The 21,527-nt window shown below is 35.3% G+C and overlaps 2 protein-coding genes across 5 annotated transcripts; both read right to left on the bottom strand.

Moving 5' to 3' along the window:
* Positions 1-9,849: 9,849 nt before the first annotated feature.
* LOC140892851 (xyloglucan endotransglucosylase protein 7-like) lies at positions 9,850-11,100 on the bottom strand. Its single transcript, XM_073301876.1, has 3 exons — positions 10,831-11,100; positions 10,535-10,731; positions 9,850-10,309 (listed from the first exon to the last, which is right to left on the bottom strand). The coding sequence occupies exons 1-3, from the start codon at positions 11,092-11,094 to the stop codon at positions 9,901-9,903; spliced, it is 870 nt and encodes a 289-aa protein (XP_073157977.1). The 5' UTR covers positions 11,095-11,100; the 3' UTR covers positions 9,850-9,900.
* A 1,424-nt stretch (positions 11,101-12,524) lies between these two features.
* LOC140892850 (calmodulin-binding protein 60 D-like) lies at positions 12,525-20,694 on the bottom strand. Of its 4 annotated transcripts, none has more exons than XM_073301871.1 (9): positions 20,451-20,694; positions 20,137-20,249; positions 17,240-17,315; positions 16,738-16,796; positions 15,392-15,885; positions 14,777-14,937; positions 14,459-14,662; positions 13,662-13,899; positions 12,525-13,355 (listed from the first exon to the last, which is right to left on the bottom strand). In XM_073301871.1, the coding sequence occupies exons 1-9, from the start codon at positions 20,496-20,498 to the stop codon at positions 12,811-12,813; spliced, it is 1,938 nt and encodes a 645-aa protein (XP_073157972.1). In that variant the 5' UTR covers positions 20,499-20,694; the 3' UTR covers positions 12,525-12,810. The 4 variants fall into 4 exon arrangements, with proteins under 4 accessions (XP_073157972.1, XP_073157974.1, XP_073157973.1 ...); XM_073301873.1 differs by having other exon boundaries at positions 12,526-13,355; positions 20,137-20,261; XM_073301872.1 differs by having other exon boundaries at positions 12,526-13,355; positions 20,137-20,261; positions 20,509-20,694.
* Positions 20,695-21,527: the final 833 nt, after the last annotated feature.

Below are 21,527 nucleotides of genomic sequence, written 5' to 3'. Positions count from 1 at the left end.
CAGGTGGATCAGGAGCGAGAGATGTAGTTGGTCGGTGACCAGGGCTTGGTAGCATGAGTCTTTAGAAGAGTTTTAGATTAAGATTTTAATTGGTATTTATTCGATTTGGTTGTATTTAAGATTTAATTATCTTGGGGTTGTATATCTTTTATAGTTTCTGCTATGATTTCTCTAATTATATTTAATTAAGTTAAATGCATGCTTAAGATTTTGATTAGCAGGTGATCACGGTGCGGGTCAATACAGACAGTCAGATCGCACGATTCGTACTCTTGAAGACATGTTGCGAGCATGTTCTATGGATTTTGGTCCAGCTTGGCAAGATCAGTTGCCACTGATTGATTTTACGTACAACAACAGTTACCATCGCAGTATTAGGATGTGTAGTGACCCTGCATGGTATCACCTACTAACTGGCAACTAATAGCATGCATTAAACTTAATACAGCAAAATAACTTAACAGAGTAAAACATGCGGAAACAAAACTATAATTTACATATCAGCTTAGTAACATAATCCAGACTTAAATCTGTAGTGATACAACCAAATCGAAACCTTAAACAGTAAACATTATACAGCTTTATCGAATCCTGCTGTATAATAAAATCCTCAAGGCTCCTGCTCCCTAGTCCTGCCTTGAACTACCAGCTCCGTTCATCCTGCGACCTGCCCCATGGAATAGGGTGTCCAAGATAACAACTAGAACGTGAGCACTAACGCCCAGTACATAGACATGAGTAAACATATGTATATAATGCATGCAACATGATGACTGGTACAGGGTCATCTGAAAAATCATGCTCAGAACCGACGCCACATGAGTGCTGCCACCGCACGGATCAACCTCTGGGTGCAACCACACTCGTCTAGTACACCAGAGTAGACAGACATAAATGCCCCCGCCGTCGCGGTACTCTCAGTGACAAACTATCGAGTATAGAGCTGAGTGGCTCTATAATCAGGTATAACAAGGTATAGGCTCAACGTGTATATGCACATGACATATGAATATGGAAAACGGTAAATCATACATCATGCCATATAATAATGCCAAATAAATGCAATATATAAACATGTATACTCGCTGGCAATCTCAGTCAATGTGTACGTACCTCTAGGCTAGTTCAAGTATAGTAAGATCCTAGGTTCCAAGCCTATATTCAAAAGTTCACCGTATCACTACATAAATTCTATAAGTCTTAACTAAGCTAATAAGTACTCCCAAAACTTAAATAGATTTCCGGACCATACCTTCGTCCGTAGTTAGCCCTTTGAAGTCGCTAGTTCCGGATGACTATAACCACACCTTGGTTATTCCAAAACCTCTATTATAACCGATAGGGCCCTCAAGTGTATATCTCACACTATATAACTGAAGAAAGAAACTCGGGAATTCGTATTTAGAAATGAATCTGAGAAGCCCTATTTATAGGCAAAATTCCCGGCCAGGATCGGAACTTCCGATTTCAGGATCGGAGCTTCCGATCCAGCTCGCTGCGTGCATGTGTGACACGTCGGGATCGGAACTTCCGATCGGGAGATCGGAGCTTCCGATCTGCTCTACGTTCAACACTTGTCAAAACTCGTGGCTGAGTCATCGAGCATTGCTGGCAGCTAGAGATCGGAACTTTCGTTCCAGGATCGGAGCTTCCGATCTCTGTGCTTCCGATGAGGTTCCGAAGTGGCTAGGATCGGAGCTTCCGATCTGGGTTCAGAGCTTCCGATCCGGCCCAAAGTCAAAAGCCCATATTCCCTTCCAAAGTCCAATAACACTCCGAAATTACTAACCCTTAATCATGTTTAACATATTATTATCTTAAAATGAAATCTGGGTTACTACAGGATGGCTCCATTTGAGGCGTTGTACGGGAGACGGTGTCGTACTCCACTGTTCTGGGAGAAAGTGGGGGAGCGACAGGTGGAGGGACCAGAATTAGTCCAACAAGCTGTTGATATTGTTGGACAGATCAGGAAGAGAATTAAGATTGCAGAAGATCGACAGGCTAGCTATGCAAATGTCAAGCACAGACCTTTGCAGTTCGAAGTGGGAGAGAAAGTGTTCCTGAAAGTCTCCCCATTTTGCAGAATTTTGAGATTTGGTCTCAAGGGTAAGCTATCTCCTAGGTTCATTGGTCCATTCGAGATTCTGGAAAGTGTTGGAGATTTGGCTTATAGATTGGCTTTACCGCCATATTTGTCTAGTACCCACGACGTGTTCCATGTTTCACTGTTACGACGGTATGTGGCAGATGAGTCTCATATCTTACAGTCGTCTGAGGTACAGTTGGGCTCGAATTTGACATACGTGGAGAGACCTTTGTGTATCATAGGTCATAAGGATAAGGTGTTACGCAACAAGACCATTCCTCTTGTTCTAGTTCAGTGGCAACGCTGAGGCACTGAGGAGGCCACTTGGGAACTTGAGAGTCGTATGCGTACAGATTATCCAGAGTTTTTTTTTGAATTGTTGTATTTTCAGATTGTAACTTGTAAAATGAATCAGTTTGAATAAAATATGTTTATTTAGTATTTACTGCATTCAGTACTTAAGATTGTTTGAGGACGAAATATCTTAAGTAGGGGGAGAATTTAGTAGTCGGGTTCCATTTTACAAGATTAAGTGATTTTAAACATGTTAGAAAATGACATATACTTTAAAAAGTGTCAAAAAATGTTCAAGGAGTCCTTATTTTCTGAAAATAAGTGGAAAATCAGATCCGGAACGTCCAAAAATGGTGGGGTAGGTCCCGGGGGTCCAAAAACAGTAAAGAAAAGAGTGTTCACTTTGGAGTCACCGTTGTTCAAATCGGAGCTGCTGGTACGAACGGAAGTTTCAATGCGAGAACGGAGCTTCCGATGTGCTGTCTAAAGACGTGCCGATGAGAATTGTACACGTAGCTGCATGCAAGAGATCGGAGCTTTCGTTGGTGCATCGGAGCTTCCGATCTCAACCAGTTGCAACGTGGATTCTATGCACAAATCGGAGCTTCCGATGGCACTATCGGAGTTTCCAATTGTGCACTATAAATTGTGGCGGAAATGGCTCATTTTGAATGACCAAAATCCTCTACTTGGCCCATGTTAGTTCGTTTTACGAGCTTTTGGGTACTCTTATTTTAAGAGTTGGAGTAGGTAGTAGTTTTTATTTAGCGAACAGTGTCCGCAGTAGCAGCCAGGTGGCGGAGCTCTGGCGAGGCATCCAGGAGTCGTATCTAGGCTATGCCCAGGCTCTGGGGCATGCATCATCAGCGGGCTAATGACGGACGAAGGTATGGCTTTGGTTCCCTATAGTAAATAGGGATTAGTCTGTAGTTTAATTAAGTATTTTAGAGCCTAGTAGGTAATGTTTGGCATTCTAGGTAATGCATGAGTTATTTATGTTGTAGTGATGCATGATAGTCTTGGACCTAGAGAGGAAGATTCTAGGATCTACCTTAGTAAGGTACGGAAGTATTATTCGAGATATTCAGATTGAGTATGCATGTATTATGTATTTGCATGGATTATGTGATTGCATGTTTTATATGCCTTTATATATACAGCATGTCCCGACTGTATGTTGCATACATGAGCATATTGAGCCTTTTACTTAGAGGTATCATGTAGTAGGGTGCTCACCCTACGAGTTTGTGGATGGTTGGATATGTAAATCTTGTGTCAATTCACCTTTATGGTTGGACACATGTACTAGTATCAGGTCACCATTATCCACTGGGTATATGAGCCACCTCCTGAGGCGATGGCGCAGCGTGCTATATACCCTGGGCCCGATCTATGAGCTAGTTTCTTGACCTGAGTGTCTTAGTACCCAGTTCATTTGCATTCATGCGCATATAATAGTGTATACTCATACTCTCGTACTGAGCATGTTAGGCTCACTTCCGGTTATTTTCTATTGGTTGGATGCCCTATTCCATGGGGCAGTTGCAGGTAGTTCTCCCGGAGACAGGGAGGTTAGGTGGTGACCAAGGCTGGATAGCAGGGTTGACCACTAGGATTTGCTTACCTGGTAATATTTTATTTTAAATTCCGCAGTTACTCTGATTAAGATCATTTTATTGATTAGTTGCATGCTTAAGTTCTGATTAGTAGGTGATCACGGCGCGGGTCACTACAATATACCTCACACTATATATAACTGAAGAAAGAAACTCGGAAATTCGTATTTGAAAATGAATCCGGAGACCTCTATTTATAGGCCAAGGTTCGGCCAAGTTCGGAGCCTCCGAACTCGGGTTCAGAGCGTTCGATCTGGCTCCCTACATGCATGTGTGACACGTCGCGATCGGAGCATCCGATCGAGGGTTCGGATCGTCCTATCTGTTGACTCATGGACACATGTCAAAACTCGTGGATTAGTCATTGTGGCTTGCTGGCTGAAGAAGTTCGGATCGTCCAAACTGAGTTTGGATCATCCGAACGTGCCTTAGATCCGAAGCAAAATACACTACTTTAATGGCTCCGAAGTGCTGGGATCGGATCGTCCAAACTAGCTTCGGACTGTCCAATTTGGCCCAAACTTTGGAAGCTCAATTCTTTATTTCGAAGCCCGTTTAAGCCCTTGAATTGGTTAATTACTAACCTTTAATAATGTTTATCATATTATTATCTTAAAATGGATTCTGAGTTACTACATGAGAAATGTCTGGTTCTTTACCAAATGCAAGCTGCAATGGGGAGTATTTATGATATGCACTTGGTCTGATGCGAATTAATGCCGCATTATGTAAAATTGCATGTCCTCATATAGATATAGGGAGTTTTTTTCCATAATCATTGGTATACCAATCAGTTGTAAACGTTTAATCATTAATTCATCTAATCCATTTTGTGTATGTACATGAGCAACATGATGTTCAACAGTGATTCCCATTGACATACAATAATCATTGAAAGTCTGTGAAGTAAATTCTCCGGCATTATCAAGTCTTATTTTGTTGATTGTATAATTGAAAAATTGATTCCGTAATTTTATTATTTGAGCCATTTATCTTACAAATGTCACAGTTCGAGTTGATAATAAGCATACATGTGACCATCTGCTAGAAGCATCGATCAATACCATAAAGTATCGAAATGGTCTACATGATAGATGAATTGCCCACAAATATCACCCTGAATATGTTCAAGAAACATAGGTGATTCAGTTTGGATTTTATCTGGTGATAGTCTTACAATAGGTTTTCCAAGAGAACATGCTTTATATTTAAACTTATTATTCTGAAAGATCTTATGGTCTTTCAGCGAATGACCATGTGTATTTTCTATAATTTTTCGCATCATTATTGAACCAGGATGTCCTAATCGATCATGTCAATTGGTTAATATTGATGAATTATCAACCACCATGTTTGATTCAATTGGACTTATATGCGTATAATACAATCCAGTAGGGAGCATTAGTATTTTTTTCAACTACATATTTCTTTCCAGATTTATATGTGGTAAGACACATATATTTCTGATTTCTATCAGTTATTGTCTCAGCATCATACCCATGAGAATATATGTAATTAAAGCTCAACAAATTTTTTTTTGATTGTGGTGAATATAAAACATCATTTATCAGAAATTTTGTACCATTAGGTAACAAAAAATATGTTTTACCACAACCTTCAATCAAGTCTACAGGACCTGATATTGTATTCTCCATTGTTTTTGTTGATTTTAGTTTCAAGAAATATCTTTTATCTCGGAAAATAGTGTGCGTTGTACCACTATCAGATATGCAAACTTTCATGGAATTAGTTCCTTGTTTATCTTTGCTCGTACCGTTTTCCATATTGAACTTCAAAAAAGATATGCAATGAAAAATTACAGACAATACATATGCAAATAATTGAGAAATATTTATTCAATAAAATATTGTACAAATCATAATTATTAAATAAAACAATAAAATATTTTTACATTTCTATCCCACCAGTAAATTGATCATCAGAGAAATCATTCAGAAAATTTGAGGCATTAAAATGAGTTGAATCACTCAATTGGCCACTGTGTTCAGTGAAATTAGTCTCTTTTTCTTTTCCCTTTATTGATTGCTCATAGTGCTTACAAAGATGCTCAGGGACTCGGCAAATACGAGAACAATGTCCTGGAGTGCCCATCTATAACAAGAACTTTCAGTTCGTTTTGAGTGATTTTCATTCATACTCATGTTCTCATGATGCCTTTTCAGTTGGTGGTTCTTGACGTATTTTTTAGATGAGTTATGAAAGTAACTATCTCGATTGTTTTCATATTCACGGTCGCGACCACGACCACCACCACGATCATTTCTACGTCCACGTCCACGTCAACATCCACGTCCTCTTCCTCGACCTCGTCCACGACCAAAATCTGTCTATGACTTTGATTTTGGTTTTCATTTTTACTTACGACATTTGCTTCTGAAAATGCCGTTGATCCAGTGGGTCGGGTCTGATGATTTCTCATTAATAATTCGTTGTTTTTTTCCGACACAAGAAGACATGCGATGAGTTCAGAATATCTTGAAAATCCACGCACTCTATACTGTTGTTGTAGAGTTATATTTGATGCGTGGAAAGTGAAAAATGTTTTCTCAAGCATTTTCATTTTAGTGACCTCATGTGCACAGAATTTTAATTACGATACTATTTGATACATAGCTGAATTATAATCACTGATTTTTTAAAGTCTTGGAGTCTTAAAGTATTCCATTCTTCATGGGCGGTCGGAAGTATAACTTCCCTTATATGCTCAAATATTTCCTTTAAACATTTCCATAAAAACATTGGGTCTTTTTGGGTAAGATACTCACATTTCAATCCTTCATCAAGATGTCGACGTAAGAAAATCATAGTCTTTGCTTTATCTTGTAAGGATGATACATTATTTTCTTTAATAGTATCATTTAGACCCAATGACTCAATATGCATTTTTACATTGAGAGTCCTTGACATATAATTTTTCCCGTGATATCAAGCGCAACGAATTCAAGCTTTTCCAAATTTAACATGGTGGTACTAGAAAAAATAGCAATACATTTTATTAGTTAATTTTTATTAATATGACAATACAAAATAATGGAAGAATGATGAGTACCCGCATGTTTAAAAATAGAGAAAAAATGCGTGGTGGATAATCACCGATAAATACAAGACTCGTGAGTATGATGATCATAATAGTTATAAAAAATAGCCTTGAAAATTCCATCTTTTTCTTCTTCTTTGGAAAATCGAGGAGAAATAATTTTGAGTGAAAGAGTAAGTTTGGTGTGATTGAAATGTGTTTGAGAATCCATATTTATAGGGCAAAAAATAGCTGTTTTATTACCGTTTATGACCGTTAGTATATATACACAATAAAAATATATAAGCAGTAATATATAATATAATCATATCACGTTATTATAATGTGGTGTCACATACATCTTTTTATATAATAACATGAAATTATACAAATATAGTTAGAATATATACACTATAAAAATATATAAGCAGTAATATATAGTACAATCATATCACGTTATTATAATGTGGTATCATAGACATCCTTTTATATAATAACATGAAATCATACAAATATAGTTAGAATATATACACAATATTAGTAATATATAATATAATCATATTACGTTATTATAATGTGGTGTCATAGACATCATTTTATATAATAACATGAAATTATAAAAATATAGTTAGTATATATACACAATAGTAGTAATATATAATATAATCATATCACGATATTATAATGTGGTGTCATAGACATCCTTTTATATAATAACATGAAATTATATATTAAGATATATATACATTAAAAATATATAAACAGTAAAATAAATATTATTACTTGTTGAATATTTTTGCATTTCCTTGTGTTTTGAAACTTTGGAAAATATAGAGAACCATCGAGCGATCGTGCTGATAACGTGTTAAAAAAGTAAAAATTTATGGTAAAAAGGTAAAACCTCAAAAACTCAAAATATACCAAACTACTGACTTTATAAAATTTTCTCCCTACTCAATTGTGTTTTTCATCACAAATGAAGAGACCTATTTACTGGTGATGCAGGGAAAGGGAGATGGAGAAGAAGCCGGAGGAGATACCCAAAGACAACCATAGTCCTTGACAAAAAGAGGAATTTAGGTTCCTTTTTACGTTCTGTCCATTTGAATGATCATGGATTCATTCACCTGTTTGTTATGCTATTGTAATGAATATTGATGCAGTATATGTGCATTAAAAATTATCCGATCTTGACTTAAGGTTCAGATTAAGAAAAAATGGTTTTGATGAAGTGAATTTGTGAATAATTCCAAATGGCTGGTAAAACAGCGATATAGTTAGCTCCAAATCATAATCACTGATTGGAAACTGTTAAGAAAGCCACATTACATTTCAAATCATTTCTGGTGTTGATAGATAGAAAAATGGAGCAAGCTTATACAAAGAAATGCCTTGCAACTTGGTCGGTATATACTTTTCTTAGCATTCCTCCTCCATTCTTCGTGTTTGCAAGGGAAGTTTAGAAAATGACACCCTTGTGCCCTTGCAACATGAAATTAATTGTTATTGCCCAAATGGTTTGTTTATTGGTTGACGTGCTCTCCCATTTTTCCATTTCGGTTATATATGGACGGACATCTTTCATATTTGCATGTTGCTTCTGATCCCTTGTGCCTAATTCCTTCATCTCAAATGGTTTCTCAAAAGGTATTATACTTTTCTCTCTGAACCATGTTATGGTCTCTATTGCGGCTTCGTGAATATTGTTTACCAACATCTCGATTCAAAATTTAGGAATTCTAATGAAGTAATTCTTATTTATGACAGTAATTTCTTTACTCTTTTCATTACTTAGCTTTGATCAGAACCATTGTAGATTTTTCGGTTTGTCAAACGATAGTTATTTGATGTTTGTTTGTTTATTTGTTTTAATATATTAGAATGTAAGTTTGAGCTCCAAATACATTTAATAATCTCTTTGCTCATTTCTTCAGTCACCTTAGATTACGAGATTTCAAATTACGTCCGTTTAGAGTTATGATCCTTTGATGACAGATAGATACTACGGAGATGTAGGCTTACCTTTAAGCACAAGTGCCACGTAGCTTTTGATGTTGTTGCCAATTCATTTTGTATCTTCATTTCTGCATTGGTGTGATGTATTAAGGTATATCCGTTCTCCAATAAATTATCTACTATTACGTCGATGTCGCTCTACTTCTCCATGTTTCTTTGAATGTGTTTTTTTGCAAACCATGAATAAAAAAGGTGCATCAAGTAGAGAAAACATAGAATCCCTTGCCGCTGGTATATTGTCTTCTTTAATATGCATAGTTACTGTTTAGTAGAGAACCGCGGTTTATCTTCAAGTCTGATGTTTTAGAATATGTTTTAAAAGACAACTCAGTGTCTATGAAAGCCATTGTCACAAAAGAGACGCACTTTTCCTATGCCGTCCGCGTGTAAAATCTCCATTCTAATTGGTGTTGTGCTCAAGGGCGGAGGCCCGGGTGGCCCAATAATTTTTAAAAAATTTCATATACTAAAATTAAGGTAATTTGCTTTCAGCCCGAAAGCCCAATAAAAAAAAATTAAAAAAAAAACCTATGTTTTTGTGTCCAAGAGTGGGTTGGTCTTTATTTTTTTTGTGCCCAATAAAATAAATAAATGAACTTTATAAATACTTAGCATATGTATGATTACTGGCAAATAATCTGATATTGACTCTTTCAAAAAAAAGAAAGAAATATTCTGATATTTACCAAAACACACCAATTATTAAGAAGATTCATGATCTAATTATTTCGGAGACTTTCTTCCATCAAACTTCAAATAGAGACTTAAAATAAAATAAATATGCCAGATTATAATAATGTACATGCACCATTCCATTAATATACATGCATATATATATGTTCGATCTTCTACACGTTGGTGCCACACTCTGCAGGAAACCCCTGCGGGAATCGCTTCGCATCGACGCAGTAATCATACACCATATAATTGTTTTGCACCCATTTGAGCCTCTCTTGGGCGTCGGTATCCAGCTGCTTCTGGGACAGCCAAGGCTTGTCGTTTTCCTCCGAAGAAGCGCCGCCGCCACAAGAGCTGGCCATGGCGGAGGAGACGACGCAGGCATCTGCATGGAAGTTTCTGTATGAAGCAGTGAAGGGAGCTTGAGTCCAATCGGTCTTGATGAGTCCTCCTCTGGTTGCCCATTCATCGGCGTTCCAGATGCTTGAGTAGAGCTTCATCGGCTGCCCAATGGGGAATGGGACGCCATTGTTTTCCATGTTCTTGAATTCTCTCAACGGTGTCTTGTCTACTGACAACCTGCGCATTAATGATTAGTATTCCATCTAATAACGATGATGCTACATGTACACGGAAGGTTACACACTATGCACTTAAAATTATATAAATATCCTTAATGTACAATGTGTAACTCTCCCTTGATCTAATCGTCGTCAATGACTTGTAGCTTATTTGACACCAAAATATCAAGCGTGTACTACTTATACACCAAGATATATGGTTGATGGAAAATCATGTACTTACACAATAGTTTGAGGATTCCACAGAATTGAATATGTGTGAAAATCAGCGGTGGGATCAAACCAGAGACGAAACTGCTGCTCTCTGTCCCCTTTTCCTTGCGTATACACATTCGTATGAAGTGTGTACGGCTCCCCGCTCGTGTTCCCCAGAAACTCCAAGTCTATCTCGTCGTGATTATTCCACCCTCCCGACGACAACTGCACATTCATTCATTCATTCAACAAAAACTATTCAATATTTTTCAGAGAGCTTTTAAGAAACATTTATCAGTTTTTTCTTAACAAGATTTTGCATACATAATAAGCAGCTACTGTTCCGGCAGAGTTCCCGGGGACGAGCTTGAGTTGCATGTGGATGTTCCCGAACATGTATTGATTCTTGGATTGGAAACCGGAGCCGGAATAGTTGTCGAGTGACAGAGTGAGAAGCTCGCCGTTGTTGAGGATTTTGGCTCTCCCTTCGCCCCATGTGATGTCGAAATCTTGGTAATAGTTGCTGCCCATCGCCACCGTAATTGATATGCTCACAAATGACCAGAAAACGAAAACTAACACACCCATTTCTTGAATTCTCTCTCTCTCTCTCTCTCTCTCTCTCTCTCTCTCTCTCTCTGCTTAATTAGTTCATCTACGATCGGTGTTTATATAGGAGCTGAGAATGCATGCGAAGATGACATGTGGAAGTGTGTAAATATACATAAATCAACGTATTTTTCTAATGTTAAAACACATGCAAATCATGTTATATATATATCCAACATTTAATCCTTGTAGAAGTATTAAACTTGTAAGCAAATTTTAGCTTAAATAATTTATCTCCATCGGTGAACCACGCATGCAGGGGTACTAGAGTACTAGAGTTGCGGACAGCTAGCTAGCACTAGATAAGCACAAAAATTATAACGTAGGCATGCAAGTAGTGTGTACAAACATGTGTCAATTGAATTGAACTGGGATTCATCTCATCTTTTTTCTTTAATGCTCTGAATCAATGTGAGCTGTTACCATATAATATGTATATATAGTATGCAATTAAAGGTCTTGAAATTGGGAACTTTTGTTGTAAGTTTCTGCCGATGCCGACTGCTTCCTTTTGTCCAAACATCGGATCTGATGCATCATGTGATATGCTTTGGACATGCACTCAACTTAGGAATTATATATTCTGATATCTTAAAATATTATATGAAAATAGAAACTTCATTTGGGTTAGAAAAAAAAAATACTTCTCACCGTCTCAATTATTTAGACTATATTTCTTTTTTTCATTCGTCCCAAATATTATACTGTCTAGTTTTTATATTTTATGTTATATTTTCTTCTCTTTTACCAATTTACTCTATTAATTTAATATCATTCATTATTTGTACAATTAGCTTATTCTATTAAAATATTCATTAAATAATAGTAAAATTTAAAAATTTATTTCTAAAATTTATTTTCTTAAACATTATCTTAATCTGTGTGAAAACATACATTTGTCTATATCCCTGAAAATGGAGTGGAGAGTAGTTAATATCAGAGATATTAGATTGGAAAATCATTGTGAGAAATGAATTGAGAAATCTAAAGTCTAAACTATGCATGTGTTGTGAAACTTTTGAAAAGAAATATTTTTTTTAATGTAGATTTATGCATTGTTAAAATGTATTATGGTTTTTCAAGTACCATATATGTTATTGTTATAAAAATTTAGACTTCGATACTTGTTGGTATTAAAAATACATCCTCCTAATAGAATGTTATTTCGGGAGAGATGCAATAATATTGAGTATTAAAATAATTAATCAACTGAAAATTAATTTTCGAAAAAATAATAAATTTATGAAGATTGTTTGTGTCTGGGAGATGAAAACATTTCGTGGACTACACACAGCAAGCAGAAGTGCAAGAGTTTTCCTGGCGTTGGTATCCTCACGCTGAATGAACAAGTACAAAACAAGCTAATTCAAAGATTTTGAATGAAAATGAAAATTATTTTTTAAAAAAACAAAAACACATTAAAACAGATCATCTAGTTCTGATAATCAAGTAGATTGTACAACACCGTTCAGAAGAAATGTTGTCAATGACACTGAACTCCTAAGCAAGAGAAAATCAAGCCACACGTCAGCGACACGAATTCATAATACATATGAAAATGAGCGACTGCAAACCAAGTTAACAATGAGTTTTCAGTAAATAACTTACTGTACAGGTGATTGACTGTACATAAAATCTCGAGTGTCAGATGAAACAAAGCCTGAGCCATTGCGATTTCCATTTTCGGAATGAAATCTATTCATCTTCTAACTCAACAATCTGAGCCCTCCTTTCAGCTGCTTTCTTCCTGATAAAGATGCCCCACCTCATCGCGGCCTTAATCTTCAGCCAACCCACAAATGCCTTACCAGAACCAGAGCGGGTTCGATCCTCACTATAACTGAAGCTAGTAGATGGTGATGGGGTGTAAGGAGGGAAACTGTATCCATCTTCATTCACATTTACAGAGGCATTGCCTCCCATGTTGAAAAGGCGAATCAAATCCTGCATTTCTTCGTTCTCGAGCAGTTCATGGCTCTTCAAACGAATTTCATCTTCTGACAAGAAGTCATCGACTCCTTTTCCTCGGTTACTGGACCAGTCTTCAAAAGGATTTATGCTAGCTTGGAAGGATGACAGAGGAGGGCCGAGGGCAAGCCCAGCCCGATCATCATATGGAGCGCTTTGGAATTGGTTTGAAAGATTGGGTGGCTGGTGGTGCTGAGTGAAGGAGCCTGAAACAAAACTGGAGCCGGAACTGGAAGGATATTTGGTAGTCATGTTGTCATTGTAACTGGAACCTGTAACGATTTCCATTAAATCGAACATAGTGAATAACAGAATAATAACAATACGAGAATTTATCTTGCGAATGATTCATGTCTTAACAAAGCAGAATATTTTTGACAATAAAATGGTTACTGTATTTGAGGAAAAGAGGATACGCAGATGCAAGTGAGATGCGAGCCTTGCGGATTGTTATCAAATTAGCATATAAAGGAATCAATAATGACAAAATTCAAATTTAGTTGTCCATAAGCATATTATTCGAATTATGGTGGCACTGTTAAGCAAAAAAGAGAGACGGGTTTCTGTATGATGCTAACCTCCAACCAGCATGCTTGGATCCACTAATGAAGGTTCGGAATGAACTGATACTGGCATTCTTTGTAGTGGAAGCTGACTATTTAAAGAATTTGGGTAATTGATCGGGCCCAAAGGAAGATCATTTCGGGATGAGCTTGACTGCTTGATTTGCTTGAAGTTCAGCATGGATTTTCCATCATACTCAACAACTTGATTCCAATTATCATATGCTTTCTTCACCCAGCTGTCCACGTGTACCTACAATTATAATAAGATTAAAAGATTGCTTAAATAAAATCATCTATTCATGGGACTTCGAAGGATTCATTTTACAAATACACCAATCTGCCATCTTTTGTTTGAAATCCAAAGTGGATACGAAAGTTAACAATAGCACTTTTCAAATCAACATAAAAAACTTGAAAAATACACTAAACAAGATAATTTCCTGAGAAACTATGAAATGCACATAGAAAGAGAATGTAACATGAATACCAGAAAAAACTGTACATCCCAAGATTTTTAAACCATTTATTCACTTCAAAGAGGCAAACTACAAGTTGCAGTTCAGATATCAGCAAAACTGAATTCAAAATCAATTTACAACATGCAAAACTAAATGGAAGTTAGAATAACAAAAAAATACATTAATAACCCTATACGAGTTGTCATTATGCAGCACGAAGAATTTCAACCACCGATGAACAAAATAGAAGTCAGAAATATGTCCAAGGATATTTTAAAGGTTCATGACTAGCAAAAAAAACAAGAAAAACTCATAAACCATGCAACTTCAACTTATAGAAAGTTGGCAAACCTTCTGGCTGTCAGAAAGTGAATCTGCTGGATAATACTGATCATCTGTTATGAGGCCGCTCAACTCGAAGATGTTGTTGAAAACCACACCTATACTTCTTGCATCATCAGGATAATATACATAATACTTTCCACTCAAGACACAAGTCTTTGCATGCTCTTGAAGGGCATCCCACATCTTATTCGACATACCACTACCAAGTATCTGCCAGATTACAGAAAAACAATTTCATCTTCTTCTTTTTTTTTGCTGTGGGGATGGGGGTGGGGGGAGACAGAAAATCAGTTTCTAATAAAGCAACTAACAGCAAATACTTACATTCCTCAACTTTTGGGAGTCCCTGACTACAAGCCGAAGGAAGTCCTCCACAGTAAATATTCCCTCCTTATTAAGCCTCTTGTGAAATGAGCCGTCCTTCCCAATCTTCTCCAATCTCCATACCTCATCAGTCAAAGCAGGTGGGTAGTGTTTCTTGTACACTATCAAGAGAAGAGGATACTTCCATAAATATTCAAATACAGCGAGCCCACACATGCCACAGTCAAGCCAACAGTGGCCTCAAAACACGAAAATATGATGCAATGCAAGTTTGTAAAATACAAGATGGAAAACATGCAGCTTGAATATTTTGGACTTGTATCAACAGATTCACTGACATCCGGTAAATGGTTATAGTGATGTAGTTATGAACATTCACTTGAAACACATACCGATACATGGTTTTCAAATGCTTCAGGTAATTACCCTCCATAAAACTTGTTTATGCTCTCCACCTTCTCTTTCTCTGTGAGCTAATAATTACTCAATTTATCTATTTCTAACTTGGCATATATCATCTTTCTTATTATTTATTTTTTCCACCTGTATTTTACCATATCAATGTCAACATTCTACAATATTATTAAATGAAATCAGAAATTTAAATTTCCATACATTCTCCTCGATGATCTTTAACAGTAAAAGCTTCCGTCTTTGCTTCCCGTATGCGAATGCCCTCGCAATGTCCTGATGCAACCTTCAAGCCAAGTCTAAACTTCCTGCTTCTTATCCAACTTGAGTTATCAGTAAATGTGAGATCTCCAAGAGTTCCGACACCTTCCTTGAGGGTGACCTGCAAATCCCCAGTCAACAGAGGTCTCTTTCCCTCACGCTCTTTCACGATATGACTTTCAAACTCTTCCTCACTCCAATCCTCATTATCTTCATTATTGAAGTCACCTTCCAGAGTAACTACATCTAGCTTAACGGAAGATTCAGGTCCAGATGTCACAACATGACCGGTGTTATGATCAATTAGTACAACGTGGATGGCAGCACCCTGCTCCCCTTCTACTTTACCCCCTGTGAACAGTGGGAGAGAAAGCCTGGACTTAAAGTGAATCTGCAAGTTTCTTCCATCTGGCCCTTCAATTCGTTTCGGTGATGACCTGCACTTTCAATTTCTTAGGATAACTTCTAAAATAAATGAAGCTAAAGTACGGTATCAAGAAAACTACCGGTGGAACATAAACTAGGAGAAAAATAACCACATGTCCGATGTACACTTCTTGTGTATTTTGATCAATATTACAATGATTACCATCTTTTGCTACAATGCACCAGATAAAAAAGTGAATCCATTTTTCTAAAGACAGAGTTAACAAGTGGCATGTATGATTTTGCAATGCACATAGAGAAGGAAACTAGCAAAAGTTTGTAAAATTCCTTAATGATATCCAATTTTAAAAGTTTCTTTGCTAACATGACCCAAAAAAAAAACCAAAACAGTCCACTAAGTTCAAGCAGAACTCTTCTTACAAGAAGTAAAATTTGTTCATAAAGCTACATGAGCAATTGACCCTCCACTTGCGTTCTTATGATGACACTAATGTAAGCTCCTGTAAGCGGCAGAGACACTAATTTGCAGAAAGGGGTGAACGATGAGATGGGCAACTGAATGAGCTTTAAAAACAGCAGCATTCGTGGATAAGAAATAATTAATAATTTTCAAAAACGTTCTTTGCATGCTTAGTTTATGATTACTCATGCAAATTTTGTCGGCTAAGTAACGCATAAATCAAAGCATGACCAAAACATAGTTTGTAGAGCAGAACTTAAACAGACTATATATTACCAAAAAAAGCCACCGCCAGATTTTTAAAAATTGCAGACTATCTGTCGATGAATTCCATTACAGACTCAAAAGTGTATGCAAAAATGAATCAGCAAACAATCAGATGCCTGAAACACTACCAAGTCGTTGCAATTACATTCGCGAGTTGTGAAAAGAAACAACTAACCTTCCTTCAATTCTGGCAGGGCCCATTTTGGCCAATGCTCGTTCAATTTCTTCACTAACCTGCCCATGACAAACGTATGTATAAAGCAAAGCTTTCTGATTAACTCATCAATGCTGATATTAAGTCAATAAGATGCCGGTGTCCATTATGCAACAAAGATTAATTTCAACGAAGATTTGCTTCATGAACATACATAGTAGGGGTCCCAGACATTGACTAGAGAAAGTATGCAATTACAAGTTCGTGAAAGTTTCGAACATGATATCTTGCTTCATGATTCCAAAAAGAAAAGGAGGAGTGGTGAAGCTTAATATGGTGGTCCCAAATAAACATCCCTGAGGACCGCGAATCCTCAAAGGTCATCTAATCAAACAAAATCAAAGGAAAGAGGCAAAATCTTTCATCTGGTTTGTTCATTCAATTTTAAATAAATTTCAGTCCAAAACCGAAAACAAAAAACATGCAAATGTCACAGAGAGAAATAAAAAGGCTTTCAATTTACCACTCTCCGGAGAATGGGTTCCAAGGACGAGCAAAGCTTCTGGAGACTATCCACCTTGAGAGCTTCCACAATAACACTGTATTACAGAAACTGGTATATTAAATAGCTATTCCTTACCAGCTCAAGAAAATAAATTAATTAGACATGCAAAGCAATGAGAAATAAAAAGATAGAGGATCGAGATCAAAAGAAGCACACTAAATCTATTTCTACTATAAAAGGATGAATGATCGACAAAGTTTTTGCACTGTGAAGTTTCAATATTGCCCCAATTTTGTCCATTAGAGTATAAAATATGGTGACCTGGTGAGTATTTTGGGAAGTTAAAAGAAAAGGAGAAAGGCGGCGAAGGAACTAAATTATTTGAATTTAATTGTTCTATTAAATGCCATCAATCATCCTAAATTCATTTTAAAGAGAATAATAATAAGAAGAGAATTATATTATATATATAAAGCATTTCCAGCATCTATTTTTCTCTTATAAATTATTGTTGAATCTTGTACGTAGATATATAATTCTTATTTATAGTTATTATGAGCATTATTGGTGACAGTTTTTTATTTTAAAAAATGTAGAGGAATGAGGTAAATTAATAGGCATAAAAAACTCATGTAATTAAAATAATATAACGATAAGATACTAATAAAGAGAAACAAAAAAATTTAGTATGAAATGATTATATTAAAATACATAACGAGCTATACGTAAATTATAATAAATATAACGAAAGAAAGAAATGTACAACCTTTTTACACTATCACAATAAAAATAACTGAATGTTTTTTAAAAAATTTAGCCATTTTTACAATTCAATAAAAGATGTGTAGATAATATATGGATATAGAACAACACCATAAATGTTATTATGAATAATTTTAATAAAGTTATATACTAAATAAAAGCACACTATATTAGAAATAAAAAACTCAATGGTTTCTGCCAAAAAAGAAAAATCATGCTGACATTATACTGATTTTTTTGTTGAGATGTAGTGCATTTCATTAAATTTTTTACTATCTGTATTTATGTGAACTTTTGCTACTACAAACATTACGAATTATTAACTAATAACTAGGACTTACAATTTATAGTTATAAGTTTATAACTCCAACGTAATTTAAAAAGAAAAATATAAAGGTATAAGAAATAATGAAATGTTTATAACCAAAATGTTATTATAAAATACACTTGATATTTTTAATTTTTAGTTGGCAAAAGAAAAAGAAAGACAGCATAACGGTTATTTAATATGATATTATATTTATAAATTTAGAATGAGAATTAAAATAATAATTAAAACTATTAATGAAAATGGGGTACTACTTAGTGAAGCTATCATTCGTATACAATAAGTCAATAATGACTAATAAAACATTTATTTAAGATAACAAAATTATTATGATGATGATAATATAAACTATTAATTAATATAAAATAATATCTTCTAAGACATACTAAACTAAAAAAAGAGAAAACTATTTTACTGAAGACAATATTTCTTTGATATTTCCTTCTAATCTATCTATACATGCTACATAAAACTATACAAGTGGCATAGAAACAAGAAACGGAAGAATACACTTGAATGTAATGACATAATGATATTTAATGTATTTATATTTTTCCATATTTTTCTAAAATAAATTATAATTAAATAAATGAAGCAAGATTTGTAGTCGAGTAAATTAACATGTCATTAGGTGTCAATAATATTGAAAGCAGGATTTGTAGTCGAGTAAATTAACATGTCATTAGGTGCCAAAAATATTGAAAGAAATTGTTGTACGATGAAAGTAAATATAAAAAATTAAATTCATCAATATAAATAAGTCAAAAATAATTATTGAAGAATAAAGCTCATATATAATCCACATGTATCGAAAAAAACTTAAGATCAAAACATAAGACTTTTAACAACTAGTAGAAATGTAATTCTAAAAAAAAAGATTTTGAAATTTTGATTATTACCTATTTTATTCTTCATATAAATGTGAGCGAATTAAGGTAATTTTTTAAATTTTATATTATATCTAAAACGTTGCGAGACGCGTGCTTCTTCCTAGTATAGCAAGAAGTATACCATGAATATAATACGTCAAAGCCACACACAACAAGAGAGGAAACACAAAATTCGAGAAACTGATCCTGATATACAAATAGTAAACGTCGCCATGCTTGGAATTACAGTTCACAACCCCCATACTTCTGCTTCACTAAACTACAACCACTCTCGTTCATTTCACAGTTTATAAAGTCGTTGAGTTGACAACACTCGTATAAGTTACTTGACTTGCATAAAAGTGAAATGACATGCAACACAACAATATGGCCAGAAATACTTAATTCACGGTCTAACAACCACAAGTATGTAAACTTTCAATTTCGGTAGTAAAACTAACAGATAAGGACCAGATATTGCCTCGGCATCAGTTGCTATACACTTCACCATAAACAAAATAGATTTTTTAAAGACAAAACTTTTTGCACGGAAGCAACAAAAGGTTGCTTGAAAATAAAAAACCATTCATTGTTCCATATATATTCGATGATTAAAGTTAGTTCTATTAAAAAAACATAAACTTGAGTCACTAATTATGGTCATACATTTGGAAACATTAAATGCTGTCAGGCCTCGAGTTTTAAAACATCCAATTTCCTCTCTTTTCATTCGGAATTTGTGGCATGGTTATTGTCCAGCTAATATAAAAACAACTCCACTCAAAACCACAGATTTCACCATAAACGATTGAATTTAATATCCCCTATCTTTGTTCACATATGCAAGAGACCAAGTTTCTCAAAACTTTTAATACAATCCAAGTATATCTCAAGAATCGAAGAACTCCCTTGCAATACACAACCACAGTCAAGAACAAAATGAGCAGTGCCGTTACCTAGCTAAAGCAGGTCTTTTCCTGTTAGGCTCCTGTTCTTCATCGTCACCACCACCTTCCAAACTCCTTTTTCCTCTTGCTTTCATCGAATTAGTTCTCTCCATATACCTAGTCTGCATTTTTCACTTCAAAGAACAGAACAAAAATAAATCAACCTAACCCCACAAAACAAGATCAATCAACAACTTTTCAACCCAAGTCAAACAGATCTCAGCTTGCCCAAGAATCACAAACCCACCTCGATTTTCACTCAAAAATCAAGATCCCTAAGCCTAAAATCGCCCGACGATGCAAATACTAATGCGATTGATTACCTGATGGGCAGAAGAGCTTCCAAGGTACAAACAGAAAGTGACCAACATTTATTAGTACCTTTTATCAACAGGGATAGGAATTTGTTCAGTATGGAATTGCCTGGAGAGATGCACAGAGCGCAAAGATGAAGGAAATCGAGTTGAAATTGAATGCAAAAGAAGAATTTGAGATCTTCTTGTGTTCCCTTTTCGCTTTCGGCCAACTGCGGCTAAGTACTCGACTGCAGTGATTGGTTTTGATACGGATTTTATTTATTTTCTCCACTTTCTTTTTATATATATATATATATATATGCATTTTGCTGCTGAGATGAGAAAGCGCGTTCAAGTTTAATTTTTTTTCTGAGTCTCTTTCTTTGTGTTAATTTTTTTTTATTTTTATTATTATTGTTATTATGGGCTTAATTCTATTTTATTTCTAGATTTTTATTTTTCTTAATGCATTGTTAGCTAAATATTTTCAAATATACGGCGTATACTATAACGTGATACGAACGACAAGACATTGATTGATAAATCATCTTTGTTTTGTCTAATACTCGTCTCAAGTTCTATAAAAAATTAGTGCCATGATTTAACATTTTATATTTTACACAAGACGTCGTCTCATAAATAAATAACATTTTTATATATCCGATCTTATGGTATTCAAAACCATACTATAATCATGTTCACTTTTTCTTAAAAAAAAATGACTTTCACAACTAACAAATCAAGTTACATTGACAACGTTTTTATCAAAGAATGGAATATAACCCACAAAAATTTCGTTAATGTCCATACTCAATCTCGTAGTCCCTGGAATGTGAGTTGCTTGGGCATTAACTCAATCTCTAGTCGTTAGAAGGTGAGCTGCTTGATTTGCTGATGTCGACGAGGTTGAATAGAAGATCAAATATGCAATCAAAGTGTTTTGCGAAGGTCCACGGCCCTAAGCATTCTCAGACTATGGTGCAAAATGATGGATAGTCTTCACCATCATCCCCGCATCTTCACTATACTGTACTTTGGTGTCATTAGTTGAAAAAAAATAAAAAGAGAAAAATTTTCATTAAATAACTTAGTACTGTTTATAAT

Source organism: Henckelia pumila, chromosome 3 (genome assembly GCF_033568475.1).
Source record: "Henckelia pumila isolate YLH828 chromosome 3, ASM3356847v2, whole genome shotgun sequence".
NCBI lineage: Eukaryota > Viridiplantae > Streptophyta > Magnoliopsida > Lamiales > Gesneriaceae > Henckelia > Henckelia pumila.
This window is presented reverse-complemented; position numbering and strand designations above follow the sequence as displayed.